This window comes from Oncorhynchus keta, unplaced genomic scaffold, assembly GCF_023373465.1.
Source record: "Oncorhynchus keta strain PuntledgeMale-10-30-2019 unplaced genomic scaffold, Oket_V2 Un_contig_3981_pilon_pilon, whole genome shotgun sequence".
NCBI classification, from domain to species: domain Eukaryota; kingdom Metazoa; phylum Chordata; class Actinopteri; order Salmoniformes; family Salmonidae; genus Oncorhynchus; species Oncorhynchus keta.
The window spans coordinates 1-20,000 of NW_026287538.1; the positions used below are offsets into that span (position 1 = coordinate 1).

Here is a 20,000-nt window from a genome sequence, read left to right on the forward strand (position 1 = left end):
CACACACACACCCTCCATTGTTGAGACATATTTTTATCTCTCCTGTCATCAAGTCATCTGGGGTCAACTCTGTACCTTTGTTGTGGAGGAAGTTTTCAATTCACTCTCATCTTTAGAAGGAACGTGTGAACGAAAAACAATGACAGAATAGAGAGTCTGGGTGGCACATTGTCCCCTGTGTGTGTGTGTGTGTGTGTGTGTGTGTGTGTGTGTGTGTGTGTGTGTGTGTGTGTGTGTGTGTGTGTGTGTGTGTGTGTGTGCGTGCGCGCGCGTGCGTGTGTGTGTGTGTGTGTGTGTGTGTGTGTGTGTGTGTGTGTGTGTGTGTGTGTGTGTGTGTGTGTGTGCGTGCGTGCGTGTGTTTGTGTGTGTGTGTGTGTGTGTGTGTTCAGTGTAGCCATCCAGCACACCAGCTGCCAAGGCTTCCCAGAAATAAGATTTCATCATGACATAGCTTCTATGTTTTATTTGATGTCACTGACTCAACAGTAGACTGATACTCTGTCAAACTAATTAGCAGTAATCATTTTCAATCATTGACAGAGGTTGAGACTTAGGTCTCTGTCTCTCTCAATTGAAGGGCTTTATTGGCCTGGGAAAACATGTGTTAACATTGCCAAAGCAAGTGAAACAGACAAGAAACAAAGGAAAATGAACAAGGGAAATAAACAATGAGAATTTAACAGTGAACATTACACTCCCAGAGCTTTAAAGAATAAAGACATTTCAAATGCTATAATATTGGCTACAAAAAAAAGGAGCTATCTAGAACTTAAAGGGTTCTTCGGCTGTCCACATAGGAGAACCCTTTGAAGGACCCTTTGGGGTTCAGGTAAAACCCTTTTCACAGAGGATTTTAACCTGGAATCTAAAAGGGAGTTCTCCTTTGGGGTTGTATAACCCTTTTGAGACCCTTTCTTTCTTAGAGTGAATATTCAGTGTTGTAACACTGTGCAAATAGTTGAAAAAAGGAAAATAAATAAACAGGTTGTATTTGCATGGTGTTTGTTCTTCACTAGTTGCCCTTTTCTTGTGGTAACAGGTCACACATCTTGCTGCTGTGATGGAATACTGCTATTTCACCTAATAGATATGGGAGTTTATCAAGATTGGATTTGTTTTCAAATTCTTTGTGGTCTGTGTAATCTGAGGGAAATGTGTGTCTCTGATGGTCATACAGTTGGCAGGAGGTTAGAAAGTGCAGTTTGGTTTCCACCTCACTTTGTGGGCAGTGGGCACATAGCCTGACTTCTCTTGAGAGCCAGGCCCACCCGATGGCACCCTTTCTCAATCTCAATCTCTTCATTCAAAGACTCAATCATGGACACTCTTACTGACAGTTGTGGCTGCTTCGTGTGATGTATTGTTGTCTCTATCTTCTTCCCCTTTGTGCTGTTGTCTGCGCCCTATAAAGTTTGTACCATGTTTTGTGCTGCTACCATGTTGTGGTGCTGCCATGTTGTGTTGCTACCATGCTGTGTTGTTATGTGTTGCTGCCATGCTATGTTGTTGTCTTAAGTCTCTCTTTATGTAGTGTTGTGTTGTCTCTCTTGTCATGATGTGTGTTTTGTCCTATATATATATTTTTTTGAATCCCAGCCCCGTCTCAGGTGTCCTTTAGCCTTTTGGGAGGGCATCATTGTAAATAAGAATTTGTTCTTAACTGATTTGCCTAGTTAAATAAAGGTTAAATTAATAAAACGGTGAGAGAGTATATGCGCCTCTCGAGTGTGAGAACGAATGAAACAGAGAACAAGTGAAGAAGATGGCGTTGCCGCGACGGAGATCTTCAAAGAGCTTGATGGTTCTCTCTATCCCTCCTAAGTGGTGAGATAATGCAGCGAGGAGAGGGATGGGGAGATACCAGGGTGAAATTAATGATGTCTTATTGTGCCTGATAACAAGTGTTTATCTGCTATCAGTGCCGCTGCACACAATGGGGCCCTTGTATAGGGAGCCGTAAAATACAGACTGTTAGCTGGAAGAACCCATTAAATGGCCATAAAGATCACCAGCTGCCCTGATAGGCTGAAAGGAGCTTTTGTTACCTGGGAAAAAACGGCAAGAGAAAAAGGAGCGAGGACGGTAGGAGAAAAGGAAGGAAGGGAAGGAGGGAGGGAAGCAGATATGGGAGAGAGGGAGCTAGTATAGGAGAGAGGGTGTCAGTGTGGGAGAGAGGGAGGTCATGTGGGGAGAGAGGAAGGTAGTGTGGGAGAGAGGGAGGTAGTGTGGGAGAGAGGGAGGTAGTATAGGAGAGAGGGTGTCAGTGTGGGAGAGGGTGTCAGTGTGGGAGAGAGGGAGGTCATGTGGGGAGAGAGGGTGTCAGTGTGGGAGAGAGGGAGGTCATGTAGAGAGGGAGGTAGTGTGGGAGAGAGGGAGGTAGTATAGGAGAGAGGGTGTCAGTGTGGGAGAGAGGGTGTCAGTGTGGGAGAGAGGGAGGTCATGTGGTAGAGAGGGAGGTAGTGTGGGAGAGGGGAGGTAGTGTGGGAGAGAGGGAGGTAGTGTGGGAGAGAGAGAGGTCATGTGGGGAGAGGGAGGTAGTGTGGTAGAGAGGAGGTAGTGTGGGAGAGTGGGAGGTAGTGTGGGAGAGAGGGAGGTCGTGTGGGAGAGAGGGAGGTAGTGTGGGAGAGGGTGTCAGTGTGGGAGAGAGGGAGGTCATGTGGGAGAGAGGGAGGTCATGTGGGAGAGAGGGATGGTCATGTGGGGAGAGAGGGAGGTCATGTGAGAGAGAGGGAGGTAGTGTGAGAGAGAGGGAGGTAGTGTGGGAGAGAGGGTGTCAGTGTGGGAGAGAGGGAGGTCATGTGGGAGAGAGGGAGGTAGTGTGGTAGAGAGGGAGGTAGTGTGGGAGAGTGGGAGGTAGTGTGGGAGAGAGGGAGGTCGTGTGGGAGAGAGAGGGAGGTAGTGTGGGAGAGAGGGTGTCAGTGTGGGGAGAGAGGGAGGTCATGTGGGGAGAGGGAGGTCATGTGGGAGAGAGGATGGTCATGTGGGAGAGAGGGAGGTCATGTGAGAGAGAGGGAGGTAGTGTGAGAGAGGAGGTAGTGTGGGAGAGAGGGTGTCAGTGTGGAGAGGGAGGTCATGTGGGAGAGAGGAAGGTAGTGTGGGAGAGAGGGAGGTAGTGTGGGAGAGAGGGAGGTAGTGTGGGAGAGAGGGAGGTAGTGTGGGAGAGAGGGAGGTAGTGTGGGAGAGAGGGAGGTAGTGTGGGAGAGAGGGAGGTAGTGTGGGAGAGAGGGAGGTAGTGTGGGAGAGATGGAGGTAGTGTGGGAGAGAGGGAGGTAGTGTGGGAGAGAGGGAGGTAGTGTGGGAGAGATGGAGGTAGTGTGGGAGAGAGAAGGAGGTGTGGAACAGAGAGAGGAAGAGGATAGAGCAGTGTGTCCCAATCAAGGCGTAGATTAGACCATTTTTGAGAAGGAATCTGAACTTTATAACTGTTTGTTTGTCTGGGGCAAACATATGCTTTCCCTGAATCGATATGATAGAGAAACAGCTATGTAACGATTGTGGTAAAATGTTATCAACCAGTTCCCTCCCTCAAGTCTTATATGATTGGGTACTCAGTCCTGCGTTCACCATTTTACTATGAGATTATTCTTCAGGCTATGTATAGTACCCATTATGAGATATTCCAAGCATATCACTGTTATACAAGTCAGTATTCAAAGTCTGTCTATGTCTGAGGATGTCGGGAGATGACGTGAAAACTGGCCACTATGGGGCAACAGTTTTTGCTGTAGGTTTGGGTTTTGCGAGGGCGTTGTGGGCGTTGTGGGCGTAAGCATCTGTCTCTGATTCCAGAGTTTGCAAGTTTGAAAAAAAACCAGTTTGTTTCTTATATTTTTGTTATAAACCTTTACCAAACCTTAACCCTTACCTTAACCATTCTGAGTTAATGCCTAATCTTAAGAATTCTCAGTTAATGCCCAAACTTAACCCTAACCTTAAAAATTCAGAGTTAATGTCTCACCTTAAACACTTTGAAATTTGACGTTTGGAACCACAACGAAATTTGACTTTGAGAAACACGGATGAACGTCTAATTCTGATGTGAGACTGTGAGAGCTTATTGGATGTTCAACCTTGGTTTCACTGCTGATTTGAAACTATGTGATGTAGCTACCGCTGTGATAATAACCTTCATTTGATGAGCTTGTACAAAAAAATGCTGATGCGACAAGTTTTCCAGTCGGCCCACTAATGGGTTTTTTCTCGTTGAGATTCATCTGTCTATTTGGTCATTTCATTCACATCCAGTTAAGGCAACCTGTTTTTGTCCAATTTAGTAACAAGCAAACAATCTCCTAATTAGCTCATGCTTTGTGATGACACATCAGGGAATCATGCCATATCGCCTGTCCTCGTTTAGTGTTTGTGAGGTCACAGATTTTTAAAGAATGCTGATACACATCTGCTGAAGACCCACCAACACCTTTAACTAAGAAAGAGAAGAGAGGGAGACAGAGGGAGACAGAGATGGGGAGACAGATACATTCTCATGTCCAGTGTGCATAACATAAAGCAAAGCTCAATATTAGTTAATAAATTACAGAAGAAAACTTGTTCTGGGAGAGAGTCTTAGGAGAGAGAGAGAGAGCTGGAATAGGAAAAAACTATAATAAATTACCGTTATCTCCTTAATGAGACGACATTAATTAGGGTCTCAAGGTCTGGTGGAGAGCAGGGTGATTTATTGAGCAGCTCTAACAGTGTGGGAATTAGTCTAATTAGGAAAGAGATGGAGAGCTGATTTTCACTTCATAAAAAGACCATTGTTGAACCCAAACCATTTATCAGAACCAGGGTTGCCCGGCTGAGACTATTTTGAGTACAGGAAGAACTGGGAGCTCACACACCGTCCAGGTGGTGTACTTGTCTGTGGATCGTTGGCGGAATGTCAATTGTATTTCCTTGAATCCTTGTGTCCTATCCTCACCCTTCACTTGTTCTGGCCTGGTTTAGGTCTTATCTGTCGGAAAGATACAGTTTGTCTCTGTGAATGGTTTGTCCTCTGACAAATCAACTGTACATTTCGGTGTTCCTCAGGTTCTGTTTTAGGACCACTATTGTTTTCACTATATATTTTACCTCTTGGGGATGTTATTCGAAAACATAATGTAACTCGGCCTTTTCAATACGGATGACACACAGCTGTACATTTCAATGAAACATGGTGAAGCCCCAAAATCCGGGGTGCTAGAAGCATGTGTTTCAGAGGAAGTGGATGGCTGCAAACTTTCTACTATTAAACTCGGACAAAACAGAGATGCTTGTTCTAGGTCCCAGAAACAAAGAGATCTTCTGTTGAATCTGACAATTAATCTTAATGGTTGTACAGTGTCTCAAATAAAACATCGTTACTCTACCCTGATCTCTCTTTTGAAGCATATCAAGACCATTTCGAACAGCTTTTTTCCATCTACGTAACATTGCAAAAAATCAGAAACTTTCTGTCCAAAAATGATGCAGAAAAATTAATCCATGCTTTTGTCACTTCTAGGTTAGACTACTGCAATGCTCTATTTTCCGGCTACCCGGATAAAGCACTAAATAAACTTCAGTTAGTGCTAAATACGGCTGCTAGAACTGACTAGAACCAAAAATTTGATCATATTACTCCAGTGCTAGCCTCTCTACACTGGCTTCCTGTCAAAGCAAGGGCTGACAAGGTTTTACTGCTAACCTACAAAGCATTACATGGGTGCTCCTCTAGGTTTTCTGATTTGGTCCTGCCGCAGTTTACCTTACGGTCACTAATTGCAGAATTTCTAAGCAAACAAAGGGCTTTCTCCTATAGAGCTCCATTTTTATACGGTTGCCTACCCATTGCCAAACTTGCTCTCAACCTTCCAATTGAAGACTCATCTCTTCAGTGGGTCATATGATTAGTGAGTCTGGCCCAGGAGTGGGAATTTTGGAGCAGTCGAACCGCCCTTGCTGTCTCTGCCTGGCCGGTTCCCTCTTTCCACTGGGGCCTCTAACCCTGATGACACTGGCTTGCTGGGGCTCTCTTGTTTTGCGTCACCTGGAGTGGGTTGATTCACTGTTTGGTCGGCCTGTCTGGTCTGCCCCCACCGTGGCGGAGATCTTTGTGGGCAATTATTCTTTGGCCTTGTCTCAGGATGGTGAGTTGGTGGTTGATATCCCTCTATTTTGGCAAAGTGGGTGGGGTTATAAATTACAAACAGTATTTTTAGTAGTTTATGTGTCGGGGCTAGGGTCAGTTTGTTATAAACCTTGAATATTCTCTCCTTCTCTCTTTCTTTCTCTCTCTCGGAGGACCTGAGCCCTAGGACCAAGTTTGACATTTCCTGGAGTCCACCTGGTCATGCTGCTTCATCAACAGGACCATGTGACTACCTGACATGAGGACTCCTTGCTGTCCCCAGTCCACCTGGATGCTCCTGCTCCAGTTTCAACTGTTAAATACTATTTTAGCATTGTGAACATCTGACGTTCTGTTATAATCTCCACCCGGCACAGCCAAAGAGGACTGGTGATTCCTCAGTCAGAGTAACCAAAGACTGTGTGTGCTGGTCAAGAACAACATCTTGGTCCTGTAATCTCTACCCGGCACAGCCAGAATGTTATCAGAGTCTCAAGTTTTCAGGAGGATACATTTTCTGGAGAATTTGGAGATGCACATGTTGTTTTGTAGAATTATGCAACTGTTTCGTTTAGAAATCAAGCGGCATGTTGGCCCAGACAACCATAGATGTACATCTACTCTATGTTGGCACCAAAGGTACCAGGGTGACAGTTGTAGCTATCCTACAGTAGTACTATAGTTTTACACATAGTTTGTCAGAAATAAGCATTTTCTCAACTGAAAATATAATTATTTTGATTATAATTAATAAATACATAAGCAACTGTTTTGCCTTTTAGAAATATTTCCTGGAGATGTCCTTCATCAACTGATCAAATTTGTTAGAAATAAGCTAAATGACTGTTTTTTGTCTAGAAATAAGCGACTGTCCTGTTTGTCAGAAATCAAGGATACATTTTCTGGAGAAGGAGATGACATGTTGTTTTGTAGAATGATTGTAGAAATAAGCGGCTGTTTTGTAAGCAACTGTTTTGTATAAATATAAGCAACTGTTTTGTAGAAATATCAGCAACTGTTTTTTTGTAGAAATAAGCGACTGTTTTGAAATAGAAATAACTGTTTTTTACTGTTTTGTAGAAATAAGCGACTGTTTTGTAGAAATAACTGTTTTATAGAAATAAGTGACTGCCTAAAGAGGGTGGCTCTCTATTCATGTATGTGCATTCCAGGAACATTATCAGTCAACAGGTGTGTGTGTGTGTGTGTGTGTGTGTGTGTGTGTGTGTGTGTGTGTGTGTGTGTGTGTGTGTGTGTGTGTGTGTGTGTGTGTGTGTGTGTGTGTGTGTGTGTGTGTGTGTGTGTGTGTGTGTGTGTGCGTGTGCGTGTGCGTGTGCGTGTGTGTGTGTGTGTGTGTGCTTGACTTTATTTGACTGATTTTTCTCTTGAATGCACCTCTGCGAGATCAGACATGCAGGTCCTTATCAGCAGGTTGAACAAACCCTGAGGACCAGTAACCCAGAGAGAGTCAATAAACAGCTGACTGACAGGGACAGCAGATCACTGCAGACCTGCGTTCAAACACTACTCAAAATCTTTTCAAATATATATATATATTTTTTAAATATTTTATTTTTGCATTTTCCAATTAAGAACATTCAAAACAAACGTGAAAATATATTAGACAACGATAGGACAAAGTGACAGTAACAGACGAGCGTAACAAAAAATACAAAATAATTATATATACAAACATACAATAAGAAAAAAAATAATAACGAGACATTGGATCACCTGCCGTAGGCGTGGGTAGGTGTGAAACATTATGTGAGGATTATATATAGATTCAATCAATGAGATGTGGGGGAGATTCTCCATATAGTCAATAAAAGGTTGCCAAATTCTGTAAAATGTCTTTAACTTATTCCTCAAGCAGTAAGTGATTTTCTCCAGAGGGATACAACTATTAACTTCCGAAAGCCACATTGCAACTGGCAGGGAGGAATCCAATTTCCATTTCAAGGCAATACATTTCTTGGCAATCGCTAGCAATATTTCTGTTAGCTTTATAGTATGGCTTTGCCTAAGATTGGTGTTAGTAAAGTTACCCAGTAGACAGACCTCCGGGTCTAAAGGGAATGCAACCCCGTGAATTGAGGATATTGTATCGCATGACAGAAACCGTGTAGTTTTGAACACTGCCAAGTGGAATGGAGGAACGTTCCTTCATCTGAGCCACTTTTCAAATACTTTAAGCGTTTGTTTTACTGCACCTGGAGTGCCAGGTGATGCAGATGTGCACTTTTGGGGCTATTCTATTGGTTCCATTGCACCAGGTAAGCTTAATGAAGCGGAGATAATGTATTGTAAATGATTTTGAATACTAATTAAACCCAGGTCTAGATCACACAGCGAACACATGGCATGAGAACCAACCCCAACCTTTATGACTCCTGTCATGTAGATCACAGCCCAGAGCCGTGGTAATGATTGAAAAATATGCCTGTAATGACGATAAGCTCTTTGATGTTTCCTAAACTCCGCCGGCACTAACGTTTAAGGCCAGAGATCTAATTAATTAACTGATCAACTTTGACTTTGTAGTGCAATGCGGGCCGCTCTCTCAGAACGACTCAAGCACCTGCCCGTGGGGACTTGCAGGGGTGTGTGTGTGTGTGTGTGTGTGTGTGTGTGTGTGTGTGTGTGTGTGTGTGTGTGTGTGTGTGTGTGTGTGTGTGTGTGTGTGTGTGTGTGTGTGTGTGTGTGTGTGTGTGTGTGTGTGTGTGTGTGTGTGTGCGCGCGCGCATGTGGCGTGTGTGTGGTTTGTGTGTGCGTTAAGTGTATGTGGTGTGTTCAAGACAAGGGCAGCTCTACAAGTACTCCTGTCTTTGTGAGCAGGCATGCCAGGGTGGGTTTGTGAGTCCATCTAGCCCTACATGGCCAGCAGGACACTCTGGGCTTCTTATTAAAAACTATTCAGACACCCCTGTGCTGTTAGGAGATACATCTAACCAAGAGGGCAGGCTAAATGTACTGAAATAGTCCTATACAGTTTCTAGGGCCTTTATACCTGCTGACAATATTGACAAAACAAACACAGAGCAAATCTTAATTTGAGATTGTGTGCATGACTATTGATTTCGTGTAAATGTAATTTTACGCACACAGATGTCAGGATAGGATTCGGCCCAGTGAGTCTACGGCAGCGGCCGAGACAGAATTCCATCGGATGCAACAGCAGCAGGAAGGGTTTTGCTACTGAGGGACGAGCGACGATTATGTGAATGTTTGTTCTCCTGTGTTGTTTGAAGGTGGATGGGTGGTGGGTGCGCGGTAGGGTGCGTGCCACCGTAGAAGCCGCGCGTTGGTAAGTGTTCAAACCTAGGGACCTGACATCGGGGCAGCGGTGCCATTTCGATCATTGATTTAATTTAATTTGTGCACCTCAGACACCGGGTGGGGATGACGGATTTACCCGCGGCCGGGCTATTTAAATTACTTTTAAATCATAAAAGCAAAGAAACGAGGCGCGAGGGAAGAGGTTGGGAGGAATAGGCAGAAAGCACTCGCGTGGCGGCGGCTGATTTCCCTGGAGCAAATTAGCTCTATATCAGACCTGGCGACAGGCGGTATTCTGGGTGATAGGGAGCAGAGAGGGGGTGGAGGGGTTGGTGAGGGGGGAGGGCGGCAGCCCCCCGAGTGTCACTGCTTCAATCTTCTAGGGGTCAGACGCAACAACAATAACCACATACACCACCTCGCTGTGAGCGACGGTCTACAGTTGGGAGAGGTGACCATTTAAGCGTTTTATGCATCTTCCTAGGCCTGATTTCAATTTCTTGAGATATAATTTAGAGCCTTTCGGATTAGGCCGCCTGCCCCTTGGATTTTATGGGCCTAGTCCACTACTCTTCCAATCCGTGGGTCTCATTCACTATTTGATTATTCAACTGTGCTTCAAGTCATAAGTGCTATTGCCTACATCTGAGTACTTATACTAATATATTTTATAATATTGGAATATTCATTATAAGTCTTTGACAGTTATTATAAAAATACAAAAATCCCTCTAGGATTTATTTTCTATTGTCAACCTATACACAACACATGTTCGAATTGCATTTGAATAAACATGAATGAATAATATAATGAAAGTAATTTCATATTCGTTATTTAACAATATATGAATATGAAATTACTTTAATTATATTATTCATTCATGTTTATTCAAATGCAAATCGAACATGTGTTGTGTATAGGTTACCATGGCATTTTTAGGCCTAAACTTTAAACTATGTTTTTCAAAGATTGTTGCTGAGTGGAGCATCATGCGTAAATACATATGAGTTGATCAAATAATGTATCATGTTCAGTAACCTATTGGCCATTGTGATACAACTATGAGCAAGTGGGCTTTATATGTTTACTTCATAAAAATGTAAAAATAACTATCACTTGGGACCTTATAACAGTTGCTAGTGATTATTGGACTCGTGGTAGATTTGGTCTGGGGGTAGTAATTACAATAGTATCTCAGGAGTTAATACCATGACGACTACGTATTCTGCGTAACCTGCTTGACCTGTTAGAAACGGGATATTTGTTATTTTTTGAAGTGCTTACGGCCCAACAATGTTCACATGACCTGAGGTGAGGACCACCTACAGTAGGACTATGTCTGCTTTCGTTCACACACCTGCGCGCATTCCTCCTCAGGGGTCAGGCAGATCAGGCAGAATGCGGTTGTTAAAGGTGGGCGACAAAAGGGAGATTCCCCATAGTTCACTGACTGGAGCCGGGAGGTAGGACGCAGTGTTGTTGCACCACATACAAACATATAGAGAGCAAAGCAATTGTTATTCTGCTTCTCATTGCTGCATATATCTTAAAACCTTATGACGCATACCAATATAAGCCTATTTCTCGTCTAAAACTAACGGTACTGATTTAAAACGAGTTGTAAAAGCCTATCTAGGAATATGACAGACTAATAACTGACCAATTATTATTTTAATCATGTTGTTTTTCTGATTTCCTTAATTTATTATGTTTTGACATGATTACCGATATGCTGTGGGCCTATGTAAATAGACCTAATTACGTAGATGGGTCTTGGACATGGAAGAAAAGACACCTGGAGTGTGACCTAGCTATTCTATGCTAAATCAACTTTATTAATGGACTATTTTTTTTCTCTTCGGCTGATGTATAATTCTAGCTCATAAAGATGAATTACATTAGTATTTCAACCTGGAGAACCCATGGGTTTTAAAATAAGCAAATCGTTAATATTGTGCTAATTGAAATATAAATCTCTTGCCAATATTTCCTCTGAATAGACACGCAGAACAGATAATGATAGCAGGATTTATTTGATTTAGGCTGTAAATAGATGTCCAAAATATGGCTTGAGATCCACATGTGCAAAAACGACAAATCTGTAACATAGTTTTATTATTTTCATCATCACTGTTATTATTATAATCACAATGTGGTAAGTTATGTTTAAATAATCATCATCATTATTATAAATATTGTATCAATTTGTACTAAAAGCTATGTAATAACTATAACTACAGTATTTGTTATATTATAACCTAGACCACTTGTATCTTGTTATCTGATTCAGTGGCGTTCCTAACGCAACAACACATACGGTAGAAAAGGCTAATATTGCTACCAGCTCTCACAGTCTCACGTCACAATTTAACACAGCAGAAAGTGTTGCTGACAGACAGAGGGAAAGAGGTTGGACATTTCTCACGCAGGAGACGTGTGAGGCGCGTTCAGAGGTTTCTTGAGTCGCGTGGAAATGAGAGAGTAATTAGTTAATTACAAAACGGTCGACTAAACTCACCCCTCGAGTACCTGCATTAGCCAATCACAGCTCAGACAGCCACAGGGGTGGGGGAGACGGCGTCTGAAGGAGTGAAACACTTGCTTTAGTTGGTTAAATTGCTATTAAACACCAAGACCTGGCTGTTAGTCATCACATGTGATGTGAATACGCGGATAGAGGACTACAGAAACCAAATGGACACTCGGAAAGCATTGCAATTTAATATTTTGTTGTATCATTTTATTTGCTAATAATTTAAGCTCTTCAGGGTTCTTCAGAGAATATTTTACCAGAACTGTTACAGGTAGGTGATAGCGAGGGGTGAGCAAAACTAAGGAGCCTGCTATCGAAACGCATACTAAAAGTACATCCTCTCATGTATTTATCATTGCTCTGACTTATTTTGGTTACGAGAGGGTTGCACTGGCATCCTCAGAGTGACTTTTATAACAAACTGAAACATTTATACAGAAGATTGGAGTTGGAGCTGTATGCGCTCTGACGCACAGAACAAGTGTACATTGGCAGGTCTGACCTTTGAGCAGCTCGCGGCAGTTTTCCTGATGAGAGTCGGTATGGAGAAATCGAATAATTTTCGAATCGATGCTCTGCTGGCCGACGAGACTCACAGGGCGAACCGAGACCTCTCCCCAGGTCTGAGCAGTGACAGCCCTGCGGGCAGCCCTGTGTCCTGTCGGCGAGCGGACACCCCGTCCCCGCGCAGGACGCCCATCCATCTTCAACCCGGGATAATCCCCAAGCCGGGACTGCTGAACCTCCCTCACACGGGACTCGCCTCGCTACCCCAAATGTACCCTGCCCCTATGTACCCAATATCGGCTTTGGGTGGACATCACCCTGCCTTCGCCTACTCCGGCTTCACACACCTTACCCAGTCGTACCCAGACCACCTGAAGGCGGCTGCCATGGCAGGGTCTCTCCCCCTGGAGCACTGGATCCGTGCTGGAATGATGATACCACGTCTTCCAGACTACAGTTGTAAGTATAGTACACATGTGGGCTAGGCAGCACACTCAATAGGCTATATATACTCTTGTCACAAATATATCAACAAACGAAACATATTTTTAAAAGAGAGGCATTATGCGCTAGGCCCATGGGGTTTCTTTTAAAATCGGGGATGTAAATGGGGTTGAACTGTCTGTTGGTGATGTGCTTTTGTGCTTGTTCAGAACACATAGTCAATATAATTCATATAGCCAAGCAGACACAAAGCTAAGCCTAATTGCTGTAATCAATCATGTTTTTCAAATAGGTGTGGCGGGTATCAAGCAGAAATGAACTTACGCCCAGATACCGGAGTTTTATTGGTAGGGAAGGGATCGTTTGATCACTTAACAACCACTTCCAAAGCATTGAACCCAACCGCCTAGAGGTGTCGTAAAATCACTTATTGTTCCTCATTGCATGTAATCCAAAGGTGAGGGAAAGCAAATACAGGTACACACACACACACACACACACACACACACACACACACACACACACACACACACACACACACACACACACACACACACACACACACACACACACACACACACACACACACACACACACACACACACACACACACGGCAAATGTTGTAAACATTATCAAATATATGTTCTAAGATTAGGCTAAATGTTGCAATTAACTTTAGCTAGGTGTGCAAAACTTAAACGTATTTGATACCAGTATTGATAACAAAACTCAATATATTATAACATCTCTCATAACACATTTGACAAAAAAGTAGAAAATACTAATAATCTGAGGAATAACACCAACAACAACAATAATAACAATAATCATACATTTCAATTTGTAAATAATGAATACATCTAATACGAAGGTTATTGGTTAATAATACGTGTTATTATATATTTATTATAATAATATTGTGTTACTAATTGTATTCATATTATTTCTAACTATTGCTAACATTTTTACCAATCAGGCAAGATCTGTTTCAAAACATTTTTATTTCAATATAAGAGCAAGAACAATAGGGCCACATACAAGGTATTATCATAGAATTGTAATATTTTCATGTGTATTATATCATGCTATATATTAATTACATGCTTATATTAATCCACTTTTATTGCAATATTTAAACATATCTTTTTAACTGCTTTCTGAACATATAATATTGCACATTCAATCTTAATGGTAGAACGGTTGTGTTCTTTGTTCAGTCATTAACACACAACGTCTGAAAAATATAGGCTATTTAAGTATCATGTAGAGGTATAGGCCTAAATATTGTTTAAGTGTAGACTCATGAAAAGTCTTCGATCGATTTACTGCTAACTGTAATATCATGTTTTTATTTTTGGCCTTTTCATTTCGCTATAAACGTCAACTCGATGAACATTGTCTTTGTACTGAGGAGCAAACTATAAACAAACACCTAAAACATTCTGCTAGTTCACCAATAAAATCACTAAAGCTTCATCGAATTTTCATTAAGTTAATGGTGCTCGCGCTTTTTATGGTTCTAGCGCCCAGCTTCTGCCGTGTCCTCTCGTCAACAATAAACTGGAGTAAAGCTATTATAGTTAATGATGGCGAGAGAGTGCGTGCATGTGTGTGTGTGTTCCTCCCTCAACATTATATTGGACTTCCTATGTCCTTGGTATTGCAGAAATAAGACCATTGAAACAGTCTGAGATTAAATCTACTCACATGCATTGTCCAATAGCTTGAATTGACCAGAACCCAGGCTTAGTAGCCTACACATCTCATTACATTTGGGAAGAACATAGTTGGGGAGAATTAAGCTATGGATTAGGCCAGAGTCATTGTAACTTTCTACCCAGTTGTTCACTAAAAATGATCCACAATGAAGAATATTGTACTGTACTGAGGTCTCCCCCCTCTCCCCCTCTCAGCACCCCAGGCAGGACTCCTGGGGAAGTGTCGTAGGCCCCGGACCGCGTTCACCAGTCAGCAGCTCCTTGAGCTGGAGAACCAATTTAAACTCAACAAGTACCTGTCCAGACCCAAACGCTTTGAGGTGGCCACCTCTCTCATGCTGACTGAAACACAGGTGAGGGAGAAAATGTGTCATTCTATGTGTGTCTGTGTGAGTGTGTATATATGTGTCTGTGTGAGCGTGTATATATGTGTCTGTGTGAGCGTGTATATGTGTGTCTGTGTGAGCGTGTATATACAGTGCCTTGCGAAAAGTATTCGGCCCCCTTGAACTTTGCGACCTTTTGCCACATTTCAGGCTTCAAACATAAAGATATAAAACTGTATTTTTTTTGTGAAGAATCAACAACAAGTGGGACACAATCATGAAGTGGAACAACATTTATTGGATATTTCAAACTTTTTTAACAAATCAAAAACTGAAAAATTGGGTGTGCAAAATTATTCAGCCCCTTAAGTTAATACTTTGTAGCACCACCTTTTGCTGCGATTACAGCTGTAAGTCGCTTGGGGTATGTCTCTATATCAGTTTTGCACATCGAGAGACTGAAATTATTTCCCATTCCTCCTTGCAAAACAGCTCGAGCTCAGTGAGGTTGGATGGAGAGCATTTGTGAACAGCAGTTTTCAGTTCTTTCCACAGATTCTCGATTGGATTCAGGTCTGGACTTTGACTTGGCCATTCTAACACCTGGATATGTTTATTTTTGAACCATTCCATTGTAGATTTTGCTTTATGTTTTGGATCATTGTCTTGTTGGAAGACAAATCTCCATCCCAGTCTCAGGTCTTTGCAGAGTCCATCAGGTTTTCTTCCAGAATGGTCCTGTATTTGGCTCCATCCATCTTCCCATCAATTTTAACCATCTTCCCTGTCCCTGCTGAAGAAAAGCAGGCCCAAACCATGCTGCTGCCACCACCATGTTTGACAGTGGGGATGGTGTGTTCAGGGTGATGAGCTGTGTTGCTTTTACGCCAAACATAACGTTTTGCATTGTTGCCAAAAAGTTCAATTTTGGTTTCATCTGACCAGAGCACCTTCTTCCACATGTTTGGTGTGTCTCCCAGGTGGCTTGTGGCAAACTTTAAACAACACTTTTTATGGATATCTTTAAGAAATGGCTTTCTTCTTGCCACTCTTCCATAAAGGCCAGATTTGTGCAATATACGACTGATTGTTGTCCTATGGACAGAGTCTCCCACCTCAGCTGTAGATCTCTGCAGTTCATCCAGAGTGATCATGGGCCTCTTGGCTGCATCTGATCAGTCTTCACTTTGTATGAGCTGAAAGTTTAGAGGGACGGCCACATCTTGGTAGATTTGCAGTGGTCTGATACTCCTTCCATTTCAATATTATCGCTTGCACAGTGCTCCTTGGGATGTTTAAAGCTTGGGAAATCTTTTTGTATCCAAATCCGGCTTTAAACTTCTTCACAACAGTATCTCGGACCTGCCTGGTGTGTTCCTTGTTCTTCATGATGCTCTCTGCGCTTTTAACGGACCTCTGAGACTATCACAGTGCAGGTGCATTTATACGGAGACTTGATTACACACAGGTGGATTGTATTTATCGTCATTAGTCATTTAGGTCAACATTGGATCATTCAGAGATCCTCACTGAACTTCTGGAGAGAGTTTGCTGCACTGAAAGTAAAGGGGCTGAATAATTTTGCACGCCCAATTTTTCAGTTTTTGATTTGTTAAAAAAGTTTGAAATATCCAATAAATGTCCTTCCACTTCATGATTGTGTCCCACTTGTTGTTGATTCTTCACAACAAAATACAGTTTTATATCTTTATGTTTGAAGCCTGAAATGTGGCAAAAGGTCGCAAAGTTCAAGGGGGCCAAATACTTTCGCAAGGCACTGTATGTGTCTGTGTGAGCGTGTATATATGTGTCTGTGTGAGCGTGTATATATGTGTCTGTGTGAGCGTGTATATATGTGTCTGTGTGAGCGTGTATATATGTGTCTGTGTGAGCGTGTATATGTGTGTCTGTGTGAGCGTGTATATATGTGTCTGTGTGAGTGTGTATATATGTGTCTGTGTGAGCGTGTATATATGTGTCTGTGTGAGCGTGTATATATGTGTCTGTGTGAGTGTGTATATATGTGTCTGTGTGAGCGTGTATATATGTGTCTGTGTGAGCGTGTATATATGTGTCTGTGTGAGTGTGTATATATGTGTCTGTGTGAGCGTGTATATATGTGTCTGTGTGAGCGTGTATATATGTGTCTGTGTGAGTGTGTATATATGTGTCTGTGTGAGTGTGTATATGTGTGTCTGTGTGAGCGTGTATATATGTGTCTGTGTGAGTGTGTATATATGTGTCTGTGTGAGTGTGTATATATGTGTCTGTGTGAGCGTGTATATATGTGTCTGTGTGAGTGTGTATATATGTGTCTGTGTGAGTGTGTATATATGTGTCTGTGTGAGTGTGTATATATGTGTCTGTGTGAGTGTGTATATATGTGTCTGTGTGAGCGTGTATATATGTGTCTGTGTGAGCGTGTATATATGTGTCTGTGTGAGTGTGTATATATGTGTCTGTGTGAGCGTGTATATATGTGTCTGTGTGAGTGTGTATATATGTGTCTGTGTGAGCGTGTATATATGTGTCTGTGTGAGCGTGTATATATGTGTCTGTGTGTTGATTCCCACCTGGCAGGCTATTCCAGCTCTGGCCTCTTATCCTATGTTCCTCTGGGAAGAACCTGTACAAATGATCCCTGGTGTGTTTGTCCTTGAGATAGACTGTCTGCTATGGCATGCTCTGTTAGTCGCTGGAGAGTAATGTGATGTCAGACTGTAGATATCAGACCGGCAGTTCTTTATTTAACTAATATATTACAGCTCTCTTGTTTCACCTGCCTCATCTAGTCCCAAATACCACCCCTAACGAAGCAGTTGACATGTTGATTTATAATATCAACTCCTCTGTGGAACATATTCAGCACGTTTTGGAATGACTTCTTCAGATAAATCTTTCTGCAAGTGAGTAACGGTTGTTGTTGACATTTCAGCCCGGTTTCGTAGACAGGAAAAGGCATCCCAAATCTACTAAACTGAGTGTGGGGATAGAGAGATAGAGACTGCAGGTGAGAGACCTCCTGCATTAGTGTGTCTGACAGGCCTGCGTTCTGTCTGTCCTCAGGTGAAGATCTGGTTCCAGAACCGCCGGATGAAGTGGAAGCGCAGCCGCAAGGCCAAGGAGCAGGCATCTGCGTCTGCCCAGTCTGAGGCGGAGCGACTACGCACCGGGGGAAAACCGACCAATGGCAAACCAGCTGAGAATAAACCAGCTTCCACTCAGGATGACGAGGGAGAGCTAGACCTAGAAGAAGCAGAGGAGGAAGAGGAGGAGACGCGACACGAGTTTGATGTTACCATGAGTGGCGCCGTGGAGTTGCAGCGTTCAGCAGACTTTCTGAAGCTCACAGCGGAGCTTGGTTACAACCCCCACAGTCCCTTCTCTGAGGACGACTTAGTGGGGGTGACAGGGGGGGACAGGAAGATAGGCGCAGGGTTGTGAAAAGACAAAGACACACCCAGAAAGGAAAACTCCAGAGACACTGTTGCTTGACACTGGCTCTGGGAAAGTGGGGGTCTATAGTGTAAAAAAGAAAAAATGATGTGCCATTTCAAAAGCCTATGACAGTGTTTTTGTGTACATAATGCTCAACGCAATGTAACGTTTCTGTGACCCTGATGGAGTTGTTTAAGGCAGGGATTTCCAAACTGTGGGTCGCCCCCCACCCCCAAAAAAATGTTTTAAAGGAACTCAATCCGGCTTTAAACTTATTCTTGAAAGTTGTACTAGTGCACACGGTGTCATTTCTATATTGGGTATTGCATCATCAGTTCCTCTTGTCCTGTCAGTCATTACATACCTTAGAGAGCTATTTATAACTTGTTAGAAATGTCCAGATCCACTAGCCCATGTCTGCTAATGTTTTTATTTATTTTGTTTTTCAGCTCATAGATGTTGGAGTCATGTTTTTGTCACTCAAATATCACATGAATACACATTAGGCATGGCAAAATGTACAGAATTGCAGGAAATAAGCTTTAAACCTGCAAAATTCTCTCCACCAACAAGAAGGGTGTGAACAGTCTGTCACAAACAGTGCTTGTGCCCATAGAAATAGACATGCCTCGTGCGCAGGGGGGTGTGGGATGTTCCCCAATGCTGGAAGGGGTGTTCCCCAATGCTGGTACCCCTGGTTTAAGGTATAGGTGTTCTTTAGGTTGGACTTGCATCTCTAAGGATGAGGGAATATAAAGCATTTTATATTCATCATCACATCAAGTAAGGCTGAATAAGACACTGAACCCTGTCTCACTCTGCTGTATTTTTTCATGGCATGCAACTCCAAAAAAATGTTTTTACACAGGACATTCACCGGCTGTAAGACTCCTGTGTTTTTCATCCAATTGGACTGAGAAGTACTGTAGCAGCAGTGAAGCAGTGAACACCACTGACCTCTATTACCTTGTCATCCATCTCAGCTAAACCCCGCCCCCTGACAGGCTGACTGACAGATGTGGCTCCTTCCACCAGCAATGCTAAAGGATGTGATACAACCAAGTTACGTTCAGAACCGTCGGACTGTTGCAAACTGCAACTTACACTGGCAGGAGTGAACAAACCCTGAGCAGTTTGCATTAGCTGAAAACGAAGGGGAAAGTGTTGCAAAGTGTTGCAGAATGTTGAGTGATGTTGTGAATGTGCCCCCATGAATGTCAGACATCTTGGATTTACAGACTTTCTATGATGTCTCATATACTCTATCTTGTGTGTGCAATTGAACATTGTTGTCATGTAAATTCAGATTTCTGTTGTTATTGTTGTTTGTTTGTTTATTGTTGTTATTTAACCACATTTAAATGTATCTAATTTATTTGAATTGACAGGTAAATGACAGGGAAAAGTTAATGTGTTTATCTGAAACTGGTCTGTGTTGATGTCAACTGCGTGAAATAAAAAAACAGAAATGAAAATTGTTCAAATAACTTGAGAAATGTAGGATTTATGCAAAGTTAACTCATTAAAATGAGGGATTGATTTGTGGGAACATTTAGAACATGTATAAGTAATCTAAAGTATTTTAAAAGTGGGTTTAGTGGAGATCAATGAGAGGGAGTTACACAAACACATTAAGCAGGCAAAGCTGAGCATTTCTTTA

General features: G+C 42.5%; 1 protein-coding gene across 1 annotated transcript; it reads left to right on the forward strand.

Annotated features, from left to right (window-relative positions):
• The first annotated feature begins 10,803 nt into the window (after positions 1–10,803).
• Positions 10,804–19,809, forward strand: LOC118376140 (motor neuron and pancreas homeobox protein 1). The gene is made up of 3 exons (XM_035762831.2): positions 10,804–12,872; positions 14,772–14,929; positions 17,969–19,809. Exons 1-3 carry the CDS (start codon positions 12,365–12,367, stop codon positions 18,344–18,346), a joined length of 1,044 nt encoding a protein of 347 aa, XP_035618724.1. The 5' UTR covers positions 10,804–12,364; the 3' UTR covers positions 18,347–19,809.
• The last annotated feature ends 191 nt before the right edge of the window (positions 19,810–20,000 follow it).